The sequence below is a fragment of the Silurus meridionalis genome, chromosome 7, assembly GCF_014805685.1.
Source record: "Silurus meridionalis isolate SWU-2019-XX chromosome 7, ASM1480568v1, whole genome shotgun sequence".
Classification (NCBI taxonomy): domain Eukaryota; kingdom Metazoa; phylum Chordata; class Actinopteri; order Siluriformes; family Siluridae; genus Silurus; species Silurus meridionalis.
This window is the reverse complement of record NC_060890.1, coordinates 25,319,500-25,335,974: the sequence shown is the minus strand read 5'-3', so window position 1 is coordinate 25,335,974 and position 16,475 is coordinate 25,319,500. Positions and strand designations below refer to the sequence as shown.

The 16,475-nt window shown below is 38.3% G+C and overlaps 1 protein-coding gene and 1 long non-coding RNA gene across 11 annotated transcripts in view; one reads left to right on the top strand and one right to left on the bottom strand.

The window, feature by feature from the left end:
• Positions 1-16,475, bottom strand: part of afap1 (actin filament associated protein 1) — a 76,673-nt gene that overhangs the window by 13,156 nt on the left and 47,042 nt on the right. For all 10 annotated transcript variants that reach the window (XM_046853431.1, XM_046853435.1, XM_046853430.1 and 7 more), the window contains exons 4-9: positions 9,590-9,698; positions 9,256-9,467; positions 8,594-8,773; positions 5,153-5,245; positions 4,289-4,364; positions 402-551 (exon numbers count right to left, since the gene is read on the bottom strand). In XM_046853431.1, coding sequence (XP_046709387.1) covers positions 402-551; positions 4,289-4,364; positions 5,153-5,245; positions 8,594-8,773; positions 9,256-9,467; positions 9,590-9,698 — 820 coding nt within the window. The remainder of the gene's footprint in view (positions 1-401; positions 552-4,288; positions 4,365-5,152; positions 5,246-8,593; positions 8,774-9,255; positions 9,468-9,589; positions 9,699-16,475) is intronic.
• LOC124388618 lies at positions 6,707-8,555 on the top strand. Its single transcript, XR_006926453.1, has 3 exons — positions 6,707-8,205; positions 8,265-8,452; positions 8,523-8,555. It is a non-coding gene; the product is annotated as an uncharacterized LOC124388618 (long non-coding RNA).

The window sequence follows — 16,475 nt, the reverse complement described above, 5'->3', positions numbered from 1 at the left end:
CTTCTGAGCGATCATTAGTATGAATACATATTCATTAATAATTGTCTCTGCAGGTGATTTGTTTGCTTTAGACGAATATTTCAAACGGCTCAGGACAAACGATTTGTCTCTATGAATCCTTATTTAAAATGAAAGTGAGCATGTGCTTCTCATGGTGTCTCAGAGGTTAGGGCTCTGGGTTACTGATCAGAAGGTCGAGGGTTCAAGACTTGATATCACCAAGCTGCCACTCTTGGGCCCTTAAACAAGGCCCTTAACCCTCTATGCCCCAGGGGGCGCTGGCACTGGTCATCATTGGCATGTACGAAGAAAGAATTTCACTCTAATGTACAGGTGACGTATAAAGCACCTCTCTTTTATCATCACACGTGACTGCTTTTTTACTCGTCCTCTGGTCTTACCGCTGGTCGGGACGTCCTCCTCCGCCGATGACGTCTGTTCATCCGTGGACGGTTTCTTTTTCCCCAGGCTGATGATCTTGGTGATTTTCTTCCCTGCCCCCTTCCCCACTGTGCCCTTTTGTTCAGCCTTCGAGTTCTTCTTTCCTTTAGCTGGAACAAAAAAATCGGATAGTGTCGATACATACTGCCATTTTCAGTTCAGTTCGAGTTCATTTAGTACGATCAACCATTGGCACAAAGAAATCACGTTACAGAAATCTGGGTGTTCATTTCGAAGTTTGTGCACAAGATTATACCCAAATGCTCATTGTATTATGACGTGCATACATTACATTATATAAGGGATATAACACTGTAACTGCATTTACAGCCTGCGATCAACACCTGAGCCACTTTACACCCTCATTTATAGTGGTTTTTATCCATGAGACCAAAAAAATCAAACAGCACTGGAATTCATCCCCATTAGACAATCCTTCCCTGAGGTCCAGTATCTGAAATTCCACAAGCAAAGGTTTATTCACTGCCTGAGTGATGCTTGAAGCCTGGTTCAAAAATAATGCAATAATCAAAAGTCAAAAGCTCAGGGTCAAAATTTGGCTCAGGGGTTTATCACAGGCTTTACATGCTGTTACAGAGAACTAATCAAATACTGCAAAAACACGATTATCTACAGAAGTTCCAGGAAGTCATGCATTATAATATTTTTTCCTTCTTCTTTCCTTGTGATAACTACTTAATTGTCCTCATGATCTCGACATAACAGACGTGTATTAACGTGTGAGCGGTCAATCACTGACAGACACAGTGTTATTTTAGTTGAAGTTCCTGATCAAAGCAAAAGCGAATGCGAGCATCCACGATGCTGCTTCTAGAACACGCTCTGATGCCGAATACACACATAAATGAAGTCGCGATCAAAAGGAAACTATGTTTATGTCGAAATCACGAAAAAATGAAGTTTAACTTTTGTTATGGTGAAAAACCGATGTCATGATCACGAGAAAAAAGGTCAAAAGACATGGCCTCTTAGGACTTCCCTAATTATTTTTCAAAAGATAAATATTTTCCTATTTATCTTCTGTTGTGTTGAGATCATGGAAAACTTTTGTTTTGTCGAGAAAATTGAGTCGTGATCACAAGGAATCAATGTTTATGTCAAGCTCATGAGACAATGAAGTCGTGATCACGAGAAAACAAGAAAGAATGCATGAGCTCTTAGGATTTTAAGATAGATAAAAGAAAGATCATTATTTTTCTATATCCACAGGCTGAAATTCCACAGGCCTGAAGCAGGCTGAGGTTTCATCTAATGGAAGATGGATAAAAAAAAAAACCATCCAGTCTTTCTCTTTTAAATCTGATTGTTGCTCATTTTGAGCAAAAAATCTGTTGTAAAGGGTTTATAGTACATTTTATATGTCATTTGAAGCCAATATTTCATGGGATCCAAAGACATTTTATACAATACTGTGCCTCGGATTTTGTGCTAATGGATTTGTAAAGAACCACAAATAGATGGAATCGGGTGTCCAAACACTAAAGATGAAGGCCATGGACGGACACGGAAACCATGAAGATGCTTGACTGAGGACGATGAGATGTGTGCTGGCAACTTCTTTAATTAAAGCTGAGCTGGTGTGTGTGCAGCAGAAACCAGAGATGCAGATGCAAAAGCAATTCGACCTTTTTTATAGGACTTCTGTTGCAATTCTCTCTGAATACGAGGAAAAAAAATTTAGCCATCACACTAATTTGAGTCCACGTAGTTGCACGAGCTGGAAAGAATGCTGGGTAATTGAACGAATCCGTGCAGCCAGCCGTTACTTCACGCCTCCTATTTGTTCCTCCTTCTGGTGCTGGACGAAAATCGAGGGTGGTGGCAGGGCACCGGAGTGACGAAGGCACATCTGGAGCAGTCGTCACACTCACAGATGTGCGATTAGATAAGCCGATGAGGTTTAAGTTTCACTGGTTAGATCATTGTTAAAATGACTACCAGGTTGTACGTGTTCAAATAAGTTCCAGGGTCCTAAAGGGTGGGGTTTAGTATTATAAAGTTGTGCAGCCTCAGAAAGTTTCAATCTGTAACCACATCTGGGGAAATTTCCTGATCAATCTCCTTCACTCGTCATCTGTGTTCACTTTAAAAATAATACCGCATCAATATCACCTTTTGTGGCCCCGAGGCAAGAAAAGCAGTCGCACAAATCTAACTGCACTGGAATTCAGCCCTAATAGATAACTTCTTCCACGAGCTCCACCAGATGAAATTCCACAAGCAAAGCTTTGAATGAAGCTTGGATAAAAAGAACACAATCAACTTCAGCAAAATGTGTTCCTGGGTCGTGTGTTTGGAATCGCTCGTTTGGAGGAGGCTTCAAAATCTCATGAACAAAATCAGCTCATACGTAACTCCGCTCAGGAGACAGGGTGTAAAAATGCTCACCCTGATTTATCACAGGCTGTAAATTCAGTCTGCTTATTTAAGGTTGGACAAATAAATTAAAATTTTAATGGCTTTCTTTCAACTCATGACTGCAAATTAAATGAGTTACTTTATCCACCTAATCTTCTTCTTACTATAAAACCAAAGGCCAGTGTGCTTTCTGTTGTATGTCCTTAATTCTGCATGTCAGGGTCATGGCCTTGGATAGTCACTGTACCCTCACATGCCATGTCTCATGATCTCAGTACTATTATAGTACTCAGTACAATACTACAGTATTGTCGTAAAGTTGTAAGATTTTAGTCAGATATCATGAAGTTTTAAAGTTCAGTAGGATATCATAAAGTTGTAAAGTTTTGTACAAAATTGTGAAGTTGTGAAGTTTTGCAGGATATTAAAAAGATGTAACGTTTCGGTGGAAATAAGGAAGTTGTAAAGTTTTGTAGAATATTATAAAGATGTAAAGTTTAGTAGGATATCATGAAGTAAAGTTTTGTACAATATCATGAAGTTGTAAAGTTTAGTAGGATATCATGAAGTTGTAAAGTTTTGTACAATATCATGAAGTTGTAAAGTTTAGTAGGATATCATGAAGTTGTAAAGTTTTGTACAATATCATGAAGTTGTAAAGTTTAGTAGGATATCATGAAGTTGTAAAGTTTTGTACAATATCATGAAGTTGTAAAGTTTAGTAGGATATCATGACATTGTAAAGTTTTGTACAATATAATGAAGTTGTAAAGTTGTGTGGGACATTATAAAGATGTAAAGATTAGTAGGATATCATGAAGTTGTAAAGTTTTGTACAATATCATGAAGTTGTAAAGTTTAGTAGGATATCATGAAGTTGTAAAGTTTTGTACAATATCATGAAGTTGTAAAGTTTAGTAGGATATCATGACGTTGTAAAGTTTTGTACAATATAATGAAGTTGTAAAGTTGTGTGGGACATTATAAAGATGTAAAGTTTAGTAGGATATCATGAAGTTGTAAAGTTTAGTAGGATATCATGAAGTTGTAAAGTTTTGTAGGATATCATAAAAATGTAAAGTTTTGTAAGATCTAAAGTTTTATTTTATGCCACGAGTTCGCAACATTTTTTAGTATTTTATACAGTTGTAAAGAATATTAGGATGTTGTAATATGTTAACATTTTATATATAAAAATTATTTAGTTTTTTTTATTACGTTGAAAGATTTGTAGTTTGTAAGACTTTATAGTCATGCCCTTGAAATTTAAAATTGTGTACTACCCTGTAATGTATCTTCATTAATAACCATACCAATGTGTGTTTCCTAGTATTGATTTAGCAATCTTAGCTAGCTTTGTCACGAGCACATACTGTCATGTTACACAGAATAGTATTGTAATGCTTTTCATGCGTCACTTGACTCTGTATTCTATATACACACATTTATTTTATGTAGGGTAATTTACCTGAATCTTTTCCATCTGAGATGCCGTTTTCATGACTGGGCTCGCCATCGGAACTCGGCCTGTCACAGGACAACTTCTGCAAGAGCCATAAAATCACAAATATAAAACAAAAGATTAAAATACACAAATCCCAAACCACTGGATTTCAATAGTATGAAATAAAAAAGTTTGTATAAGCAGATGGTGACAAATTAAAGAATAAATGTTAAGGTAACTCTCAGTATGAAAGCTGTGTGTATAACCTGACACGTGGATATATTTCTTACATTTACAATATACAAATTTACAACTTTACCAAGTATTCAAAACTCTACATCATAGTAAACATTCCAAATTTACAACATACTACAAAACTTTACAAAATACTAAAAACTTTACAACTCTACAAATGACTATAAAAGCATTATATCATACTTAACATAAAAAAAAAATTACACACGGTACTAAACATTACAACATTACAACATTCTACACATATGAAGTAAATCGCATGTTATGGTCTCTTCACAAATGTTCATTGCTCCAGTAAAGTAACACAGAGGGGTTTAATCGTTATTCTTTGCAACCCGCAGTGTTGTGGATCAACATCCTACTTACACACACATTTACTCATTCACATCAGTTTTATAGAGAAAGTCTAGTGTGTGTTTGGGTTATTATTAAGTGTGGATAAGTAGAGATTTGACAGTCTATAATTAAAGGTATTCAAAGAGCCATTTAATGCTCTCTCTCTCTCTCTCTCTCTCTTTTTCTCACACACACACACACACACACACACACACACACACACACACACACACACACACACACACACACACACACACACACACAGCAAATCACAATAAAACTAATGATGGGGTTTACCTTTTCCAGCTCGGCTTTGCTGACAGAACATCCGGACATGGCTCCATCAGAGTCCACTGCTCCATTCCCATTAGCACACACCTCTCTCATCACCTTATACACACACACACACACACACACACACACACACACATACACACACACACACACACACACACACACACACACACACACACACAAAAACTCTAAGTCGTTTGGGCATTCAAAGGTATTTTTTACTCAAAGCCTATGCTCACTACATAGGACGTAGATACTTTTGAGAAGTTTAAATTCCCCAGAATCGTATCCAAAGACTTAAAGTATTGGCACCCCGGCTAGATTTGGGCTGTGACATTACAACAAACTCGATGTGCTGAATAGGAGCTTAATAAAGCAGAACAACAACATCACTGAAATAAACAGACATTTTAAAGGTTTTAAATTCAAATAATCATTAAATACATAAATTATTAATTATGACATTAATACAATTATTTATGATTGATTTTCATGCTACTTATATAATATAATCATAAATAAAATACATATAATAAAATATTTTACAGTTACATTTCATGTAATACATTAAAAATGATTTTATTATTATAATTTTAAAGTTGTTTTAGTAGTGTTTTATGTTTTTTTCTATAAATAATGCCTTTTTATGTTTTTTTTTTTAATTTTGTATATAAGGAATTGATTATTTAAAAGTAATTTAAAAATAAAAGTCAAAAAATCATTTATTAACTTTTTTTATTACTTATTTTGTGAAATTTCAATTGTTTTGCAATTAGTTTAACGCTTTAAATAATGAATTTATTTATTTAATATCTATAAAAGGAATATTGTAATTATTAAAAAAAATATTATAAAATGTTACTTTAGTTTTTTAATAAATCCCAGTTTTTATTTATTAATAATTTTTTATAGTATTTTAAAATAATTCATTACATTACAAAAAAAAAAGATTTAATGTTTTACACCACAAGTAATAATTAAATATTTGTGTCTAGAGTTATTGTCAGGGGGAAAAAAACAAGGTCAGGTCTTAGTAGTAACAATTGAACCTCCTATTACAGACGTGTTCACTGTGATCCCAAAGCGTCAGTGTTCCGGCAGGCAGCATGCAGCGACGGCTTGCACCTGATGGCATGCAGTCCGAGCTGTAACATGCAGCAGTGCTCCCTCTGCAGGCTGCACCAGGAACACACTCAGATATAAATAAACATCAGGGCGGGTCATCGCTTTATACGAACAATGACCGAAGCAGGACTGACGTTCTCTTGACTAAGTGTTAGTTTGGTCTCCATCAGCCAGATGTACACATACACTACATGGCCAAGAGTTTCTGGACACCTGACTTTAAGATTAAGTCCCCATTTGCTATTATAAAAACCTTCACTCTTCTGGGAAGATGTTCCACTAGATTTGTGTGAGTTTCTTTCAGTCATAAGGGTGTTAGTAAAGTCCAAAAGTATTAAATAAGGTTGAAGCTCTATAGCAGGAGATCTTTCACTCCAACCTATGGAAAGCAGATCTTCATGGAACTGACTTGTCATGCTGGAACAGGTTTGGGTCTGCTAGTTCAAGTGAAGGGAAATTTTCATGCTGCAGCATCCAAAAACATTCTGCCTTCTGGTTTTAAGAAGAACCATATATGAGTGGGAAAGTCGGGTGTCCCAATACTTTTGACCACACCGTGTATATCACTCTTTTTATATTTGCCCATGAAATCGGAATGCAGGTGGAGGCAACTGTTTTTTTATTTTATTTCCACTTTATAGCCATAAACTGTAATAGCAGCTCTTCTCACACACACACACACACACACACACACACACACACACACACACACACACACGGCAATCTCTTACCGATTCAGCCAAAGGCAAGAGAGATAAAGAGAGAGAAGAAAAACAAGAGGAAGGAAAAGAACAATAAACGAAAAGAAATAGAAGAAAATAGAAAGAGGGATGAAACATATATGAGAAGAAGAAGAGGAAGAGGAAGAAGAAGTTTGTGCAGAGCTCTGGAGCCGAGGAGTTGGGAGACAGAATAGAAAAAAAAAGGAAAAGAAAAGAAAAGATGAGAAAGTACTGCATTATTGCTACAGCAGGGAAATCATTTACATAAACAGGACATGATTGTACTAATTACAGGATGCAGCTCATTAATAATGTAGTGAAGCCCCACCCCCTTTGTCTGATTTGATCATGTGATTTACATTTACATTTATGCCATTTGGCAGACACCCTTATCCAGAGCCACGTACAACTCTTAGTGGTGCAGGGATTTGACCATGTGACCTTCTGATCCAGAGTCAAACACCTTAACCACTGAGCTTGAACTTTTCAAACAGCATTTGTCAGAAGCCCATATCCAGAGCGACTTACATTTATCTCATTCACCTGAGCAGCTATGGGCATAAGGGCCTTGCTCAGGAGGTCATAGTGGTGCTACCTTATGAGGTGAGGAGGTGTTGGTGGTGCTCGGTCAGGAGGTGTTGAGGAGGTATTGGTGGTGCTTGGTCAGAAGGTGCTGAGGGGTTGTTGGTGGTGTTTGTTTAGGAGGTGTTGAGGAGGTATTGGTGGTGCTTGGTCAGGAGGTGTTGGTGGTGCTTGGTCAGGAGGTGTTAAGAAGGTGTTGGTGGTGCTTGTTCAGGAGGTGTTAAGAAGGTGTTGGTGGTGCTTGGTCAGGAGGTGTTGAGGAGGTGTTGGTGGTGCTTGTTCAGGAGGTGTTAAGAAGGTGTTGGTGGTGCTTGGTCAGGAGGTGTTGAGGAGGTGTTGGTGGTGCTTGTTCAGGAGGTGTTAAGAAGGTGTTGGTGGTGCTTGGTCAGGAGGTGTTGAGGGGTTGTTGGTGGTGTTTGTTTAGGAGGTGTTGAGGAGGTATTGGTGGTGCTTGGTCAGGGGTGTTGAGGTGTTGTTTGTTTAGGAGGTGTTGAGGAGGTATTGGTGGTGCTTGGTCAGGAGGTGTTGGTGGTGCTTGGTCAGGAGGTGTTAAGAAGGTGTTGGTGGTGCTTGGTCAGGAGGTGTTGAGGAGGTGTTGGTGGTGCTTGTTCAGGAGGTGTTAAGAAGGTGTTGGTGGGGCTTGGTCAGGAGGTGTTGGTGGTGCTTGTTCAGGAGGTGTTAAGAAGGTGTTGGTGGTGCTTGGTCAGGAGGTGTTGAGGAGGTGTTGGTGGTGCTTGTTCAGGAGGTGTTAAGAAGGTGTTGGTGGTGCTTGGTCAGGAGGTGTTGGTGGTGCTTGGTCAGGAGGTGTTGAGGAGGTGTTGGTGGTGCTTGTTCAGGAGGTGTTAAGAAGGTGTTGGTGGTGCTTGGTCAGGAGGTGTTGGTGGTGCTTGGTCAGGAGGTGTTAAGGAGGTGTTGGTGGTGCTTGGTCAGGAGGTGTTAAGGAGGTGTTGAGGAGGTGTTGGTGGTGCTTGGTCAGGAGGTGATGTTGTATATTTTGTTCTTGCCGTGTGTTTACCTTGAGCCACTCTTCAGCCTGCTCCTTACTGTGCACAGCCAGCACCAAAGCATCTGCCCCCTGGTGGACAATCTTCAGCTCGTGCTTCTTTTTCTTGCTGTCTTTGGGGATGTGTGTAACACTACAGCCAGAGAGGAGGAGCTCCATCTGAGGAGTGTGGTCTTTAGATGACTTGTAGCACTTGGAGAAAAAAAAAGAAAGAAAGAAAGAAAGAAAGAAAGAAAGAAAGAAAGAAAGAAAGAAAGAAAGAAAGAAAGAAAGAAAGAAAGAAAGAAAGAAAGAAAGAAAGAAAGAAAGAAAGAAAGAAAGAAAGAAAGAAAGAAAGAAAGAAAGAAAGAAAGAAAGAAAGAAAGGTCAGACATGTATTCTGATTTGTACTTTCATTTTTACCTCTACTGTATGACCTAAAGTTTGTGGACACCTGACCATAAGATTGCTATGTGACTTTTGAACATCCCGTTCCACATTTCCTATTATAAGAACCTTCATTCTTCTGAGAAGAAGTTTGTCCTATAAAATTGTGTGCCTGCAACTTGGGGCTGATAGTGTGGAGAAGAACCCCGTATGTCAGGTGTCCCAACACCTCTGGCCTGACAGTGTGTGTGTGTGTGTGTGTGTGTGTGTGTGTGTGTGTGTGTGTGTATGACAGTGTTAATGCTCACAAGGAGTTTATTGTCCTTGATGACGCAGAGCAGTTTGCTCCACTGTCCGAAGCGTTTCTTGCGCAGGAGAAAAGCGCAGATGCGAGCGTCCTTCACCAAGTCCATAGACGCCTCCTCTGAGGGCCACTGATGCCGCATCTTCTGCCCCTTTCCATCCTCCTCTTCCTCATCGTACGACTCGTACGAGCTGCTCATGGCGTCCGAGTCGTACTCTGAGACGAGAGAACAGATTTACGCTTATGAAAAATGCAAAACACTTTTTGTGTTACGTGTGTGTTACGTGTGTGTGTGTGTGTGTGTGTGTGTGTGTGTGTGTGTGTGTGTGTGTTCTCACGGGAGGTGATGTATTCTGGAGCTTTCCCAGGACCCAGGGGCACGGCTTCTTCGTAATACCCCTCAGGAAGGGAGGAACTGGGCAAAGGAGGTGGTCCGTTATCAGGAGGCTGCAGACCAAGAGAAAGAGAGATAAAGAAGGAGAAAAGATAGAGAGAGAGAAAGAGAGAGAGATTAGGGAACAAGTAAGACAGTGTGCTTTTTTCTTCTGCAATGGATTTCTATCGGCAACTGAAGAAAGAAATGAGCTGAGGGGGCGGAGCTTCAACACATTAACAAAACCCCACAATAAACAATTCATTAAATGTAATTCAATAATATTAATACATTTATAATTTTTTTCCTATTACCTTTTTTATATAAATAAATAATATTTAACGAGAATATAAATAAATAAATAAATATATTGAACTATATAATAATTTTATTTATATATTTGTATATTATAATGTCTTATCGCTTTATTATATTTTTATATATGAATATTTTTATAATTATATATATTTTCTCATTTAGTTTTTATAATATTCGATAACATTTACCTTTTTTTATCATGTTTAGAATATTAAAATAGATATTTTCATGTCCACTTTTCATTTATTTCTATACATTTATTATATATTATATATAAAATAGGATATATAATAAACAAACAACCAAAGCAATAACCTGTATTAATAAATAATTGAAGGTAATATAATAATAATGAATAATAAACAATGTGATGGGGGAGGAGTTAGCTGACATCACTTCACAAACAAAGTAAAAAGAGTTTAAAGAAATGAAATAAAACATAAATAAAAATATGCATTCATGGATCCCTGTAACTCTAAAATAATTTTCATGGTCTGTTCAGAAATTTTTAATTTTTTTTACATTTACATAATCAATCTATTCCAATATTATTCATTTTTATTCAAATGATTATTTAAACTATATTCAAATAAATATTATTATTATTATTATTATTATTATTATTCGCAGGTCGCTGCTAAACCGCTAAACAGAACCTCGTGAATGTGTTAGGTATTAGAAGGTGTTAATTAGCATATAAGTTAAGTCAATTAACATATAAGAAACGCATGTATTAAAATCAGCGCATTAAAATAGAAAGTATTTTTTTATTGTAGAGTGCTATCGAGAGTGCTATAAAAAATAGAAACGCCAAAGGAATATACATATAAGATATCAGTACACCAGCACTTTATTTCAATCGTGGCGCATATATATTATACTGTTTATCATCAAAAATTTTGAACGAAGCGTATGATTGATGACCGATACACAGGTCCAGGTAAGCAAGCAGCAGTTGCCATAGAAACAATCGTATTAGGTATTAGAAGGTGTTAATTAGCATATAAGTTAAGTCAATTAACATATAAGAAACGCATGTATTAAAATCAGCGCATTAAAATAGAAAGTATTTTTTTATTGTAGAGTGCTATACGTAGAGTGCTATAAAAAAATAGAAACGCCAAAGGAATATACATATAAGATATCAGTACACCAGCACTTTATTTCAATCGTAGCGCATATATATTATACTGTTTATCATCAAAAATTTTGAACGTAGCGTATGATTGATGACCGATACACAGGTCCAGGTAAGCAAGCAGCAGTTGCCATAGAAACAATCGTGTATTAGGTATTAGAAGGTGTTAATTTACATAAAAAGCGTCGTTACATCAAGAAGTTGTTTTTTGTTTTTGTTTTTTATCGTAAAGTATGAACAACGACCGCTATACAGAACCATGGTAGCTGTGTCCAGGATGCACAAAATAGCGGTTGCCATAGAAATAGTAAAATATTGGAACTTGTATGTTAATGTTTAAGGTCTCTGAATGTCAGTATTTTTTTAATCACAGCGTATAGCTGCTATACAAAACCAGGAGAAGGCGCGGTTACCATGGAAACCATAACTTAATATTAGAAATGCAATATTAGAAGCGGGAAGGGGCGGCGCCTATGCAAATGTATTAGAAGGAAGGCATGAGAGTCTGAGCCGCTGTTACTGGAGGTATGTCTACACCGTAGGACTAATCAGAATGGAGAACTGAATGGAGAAGTGTACAGTGATGGTGCAGGGACACAAGTGAGGTGAAGTTTCAGGTTTGCTGTGTCTCATGTGTAGAGTTTACAGTGTTTCCTGGGAGAGATAAAGCTGTATAACGGAGCAGGGAACAGCCCTGGCATCTGTAACTCACTGTTCTAGGCCTCATTATCTCTGCTGGTAAGTGACTCACAGCTAACACCTGCTGCCACTTAGAAAACATCTGCACTCACTCAAACTTATATTAATGTGTGTGTGTGTGTGTGTGTGTGTGTGTGTGTGTGTGTGTGTGTGTGTGGAGAACGCTGGTGACGTTCTGGGACAACCTGCTGCTGTGACGATGACACTGCAATCCAGCTGTTCTACAGAACGCATGCAATCAACTCACATGTGCTATTAATCCCACTCGCCTACTCTTCCTCCTCCTTCTCCTCCTCCTCCTCCTCCTGCTGTGGCTTTCTCATGGAAAACTTTGTACACACTTTCCTTTTCTTTTATTTGGTTTACAGACACGCCGTTTTTTTTTTCCCTGCCTTTCTTCAGGAGAGGGGAAACTCTGACTCTCGGAGACCGGATCACACCGGATCACACCGGATCACGCTCTCCGTACTTTTAGTTCGTTAAATACAATCAGTAAATAAACACTAATTGTTTTGTGCACTTATACAGTCCAACTGCTTGCTCTGCTTCAGTCCTGACTCATGCTTTATGTTATCTTATGTTACACTATGCTACATTTTTACATTATTACTATTCTATTCTATTCTATTCTATTCTATTCTATTCTATTCGCTGTACATTACACTATGTTACTCTACATTATGTTACTCTATACTACTGTATGATACTCTACACTATGTTGCTCTATATTGGTACTCTATACAGTACTATTTTACTCTACATTATGCTGCTCTATACTCTGTTTCACTAAATATTTTGACTCAATACTATGTTACTCTGTAATGGTACTCTATACTATGTTACTCTGTTACTGTATGTTACTCTACAGTTTTACTCTTCGTTATGTTACTATATATTGTTACTCTATACACTACTATATTACTCTCGATTATGATGCTCTATACTGTTACTCTACATTATTTTACTCATTTGGTTTACTCTGTTGTTCTGTGTTACTCTACATTATGTAACATGATATTGTTACCCTATTTTATGTTACTGGGCACGTGAACACTTTTCCCCCTCTTACTTTCAATTTAATGCCTGAATCCCCAATTTCAGTTTCCCATGTCTGTGTTCAGCCTGACACAGCGACGAGTCCGATGCCCTTTACTGTTACTCTATGGTATGTTACTCTGTTCTATTTTACTGTATGTTAAACACACACACACACACAGACACAGACACACACACACACACACACACACACACACACACAGAGCTTTACAGAATTTAACAGTTACGGTGAACAATGTGTATTTATCCCTGATGAGCAGCCATAGTGACTGTGGCTGTGTGTGTGTGTGTGTGTGTGTGTGTGTGTGTGTGTGTGTGTGTGTGTGTGTGTGTGTGTGTATATAAGTGAGCAGAGGCCAGAGACAGGAAAAGGAAAGCCAGGAGCTTATGCCAGCCTACATCCTGAAGGTTCTCTCCCAGGGCAAATGGGTTTCCTCCTGCTCCACTCCTTCGCCTGTGCTCTGTGAACTGTTATTGTTGGCCGCAGGAGAGAGTCTGAATGTGCTCACTTCCTCGAATACACGCTCGAGTGTGTTAGCTAAAATAACAGCACAAATACAGTGATAAGAGTCAGATGGTAGATCTGTACAGTGTGTGTAAATGCTAGCAGAGGAAACTCCCCGTCACTCTGCATTGTTTACTCGAGGGCAGGGTGAAATATAAATTCCAACATGAACAACAAGGACAGAATTCACAGAGTTCAGATATTTAGACCAAAACATAGAGAATGAAACTGCACCCACGCAAGACAGAACCATCCTCATACTCAAAACATGGGATTTTACAACCATTTAGTTCAAGACAGAAACCAATGGTGTTGGATAGATGGACAAACAGACCGGAATACAAGCAGGTATATAAACAGAAAGACAGACAGATCAATGGATAGATAAACAGAGTGACAGAGAGATAAACAGGGGGGGACAGGGGGATACACAGAGAAGAAAACAGACAGACAAATAAATATACAGAGAGACAGACAGACAGACCGACAGACAGACAGACAGACAGACAGACAGACAGAATGACAGAAGAAAACAGAGATAAATATACAGACAGACAGACAAAGAAGAAAAGACAGACAGACAGACAGACAGACAGACAGACAGACAGACAGACAGACAAATAAATATACAGACAGACAGACAGACAGACAGACAGACAGACAGACAGACTAATAGAGAGATAGGCAGGCAGACAGATAGAGAGATAGACAGACAGACAGACAAGCAGCCAGACCGAGTCAAACACTCCATCTTTATTCCGGACAGTATCATAGACACCGTCTGTGGGGGTCATCACCAAAAGACATCTGACTAATAGAGAATGTGGATAAACATGAAATTCTCCAAGTGATATTCTGGAGTCTGCAGCTCAAAGTTACACAACTGCTAACAAAAGAAAATGATGTACAAAACACCACAAACACGCTGACTGCAGCTAACGAGCAGCTACCATACAGCACAGCTACATATATATACACAGTGGAACTTCGGGTTACGAACGCCCCGGCATACGTATAATTCAGGTTACGAATCGCAGTTCATCAAAATTTTTGCCCCTGGTTACGAACAATATATCGGGATACGAACGTCGCTCACCAAAAAATCCGCAGGCAAGTTGGTTGTTTTTGCTCTATCCACGCAGCTCGTCACATCAGTTAGCGTCCTGTGTCCCTAGCGAGAGCATCGTGTTACTTATCCGCTTGAACTTTTCCCGGCGGCAGCGTAACAACTCGTTAGTTGATGCTCGTGGAATGATGAGATGGACAACATTAGCCGATGCATAAGCACTTTACTTGTTTTTATGAAGATAGATTAGCAGGGTTACAGTCTTTTCCGAAGTACAATACCCATAATGAATTTCACTCTGGACTTCAATACCAACTGATAGTAGCCTTAAAGAAACAGCTCTCATTTTCCCTCTAATGCAACAAATGTCTCAGCGTTCGTGTTAATAACACTGTTTTTTTATATTCTATAATATAATATATAATAATATATAAATAATATAATATAATAAGATTCTCCTTTCAAACAATAACTCTCCCTCCTCCCCCTTCTACGAACGTCGTCTCCTGCAGCGAGTCTTCTCAAAGGGAAAGTACCCGGTAAAGATCTTTTCCTCTTTTGTATGTTTTTATGTGGTATGATTTTAATATAACATGTTAAAAGTAAATAATATTAGTGAATATTGGCTTTATTTTTATTTAAGTAATATTTTTGGTTGTCCAGAACGAATTACCGAAGTTTCTGTTCATTATTATGGGGAAATTTGTATCGGGATACGAACTTGTAGGACGTTACATAGCGAAAACTATCTAATTAAAAGAATACCTCCAGAATTTGTGTATTCCTTGTTTTCTGGGATTAATCCACTATAAGGCAACCTCACATTACCTTAGCCATAACCATAAAAATTTATTGATTAGCAAAGTTAACAATCGCTAAGGTAGCTAACAAGCTGCAGTTTGTCGATCGAAACATCTCATGCTGTTGTAATAATGCAATTAAACACGTCAGATGTAATTACTTCAAAGCCATGAAACTGACTTAATAAACATCCCAAGGAAAGTCTTCATGTAGCTCCGCCCTTTTTATTATTTTTTTTACAGAAGCTTCTGTTTAAATAGGACAAATCTAGGAGATTTGTGTTGATTCTTTTTATTTATCTTATACAAATCCATCTGAACAACATTTCCAAGAAGTTAGTTGTGTGTGTGTGTGTGTGTGTGTGTGTGTGTGTGTGTGTGTGTGTGTGTGTGTGTGTGTGTGTTTGGGTCAAGTCAAGACCAAAAAAAGAAATCACAAGATCTTGATGAATTCCAGATGCTTTCACAGACAATAGAAAGCAGACTGGACAAAGTTATCCACTGCATAATGTGTGTGTGTGTGTGTGTGTGTGTGTGTGTGTGTGTGTGTGTGTGTGTGTGTGTGTGTGTGTTAACACAATCATGTATCCTAAATAGGCCTTTTCCTCAACTTCCTCAACTGAGACATCGAGTGAGATGCAAACTAAAATCACTAAGACAGCCACTGAGACAGCAATTGAGACACCAAATCTCCTAAGCTCACTGTTTACTCCTAGATATAAAGTGACTGCAACACAGAGTGAGACACTATTTTAAATACTGACCAAATCTCTGACTGAGACACCATCCGAGACACTGACTAAGACACTCACAGAGACACTGACAGCACTGTCTTATCTTGGATACTGAGACACTGAATGAGACACTATGTGAGACAATGAGTGAGACAGCCTGAGACACTAAGTACATGTGTGTGTGTGTGTGTGTGTGTGTGTGTGTGTGTGTGTGTGTGTGTGTGTGTAGGAACAGGTAATATAATCAGATTTTCCTCCTCTCATAGAAGCACATAAAAACTTTTCCTGGTCGATATAAAAAACACTGTTATCTCCATGGCAACTGCTAAACGGTGGTTGTGCAGGAGTGCTAATCCCTTTCTCCTGTTCTGTTGTCCAGGACACAATGAGAAATGAGGTCACTGCATTCCTCACTGCGGTCACGTCTCTGTAAAACCAGAGGAGAACGACGATAGAGAGACGGACACACACACACCCACACACCCACACACACACACACACACACAAACTTCAGCTCACACCGGCCGTCATCCAC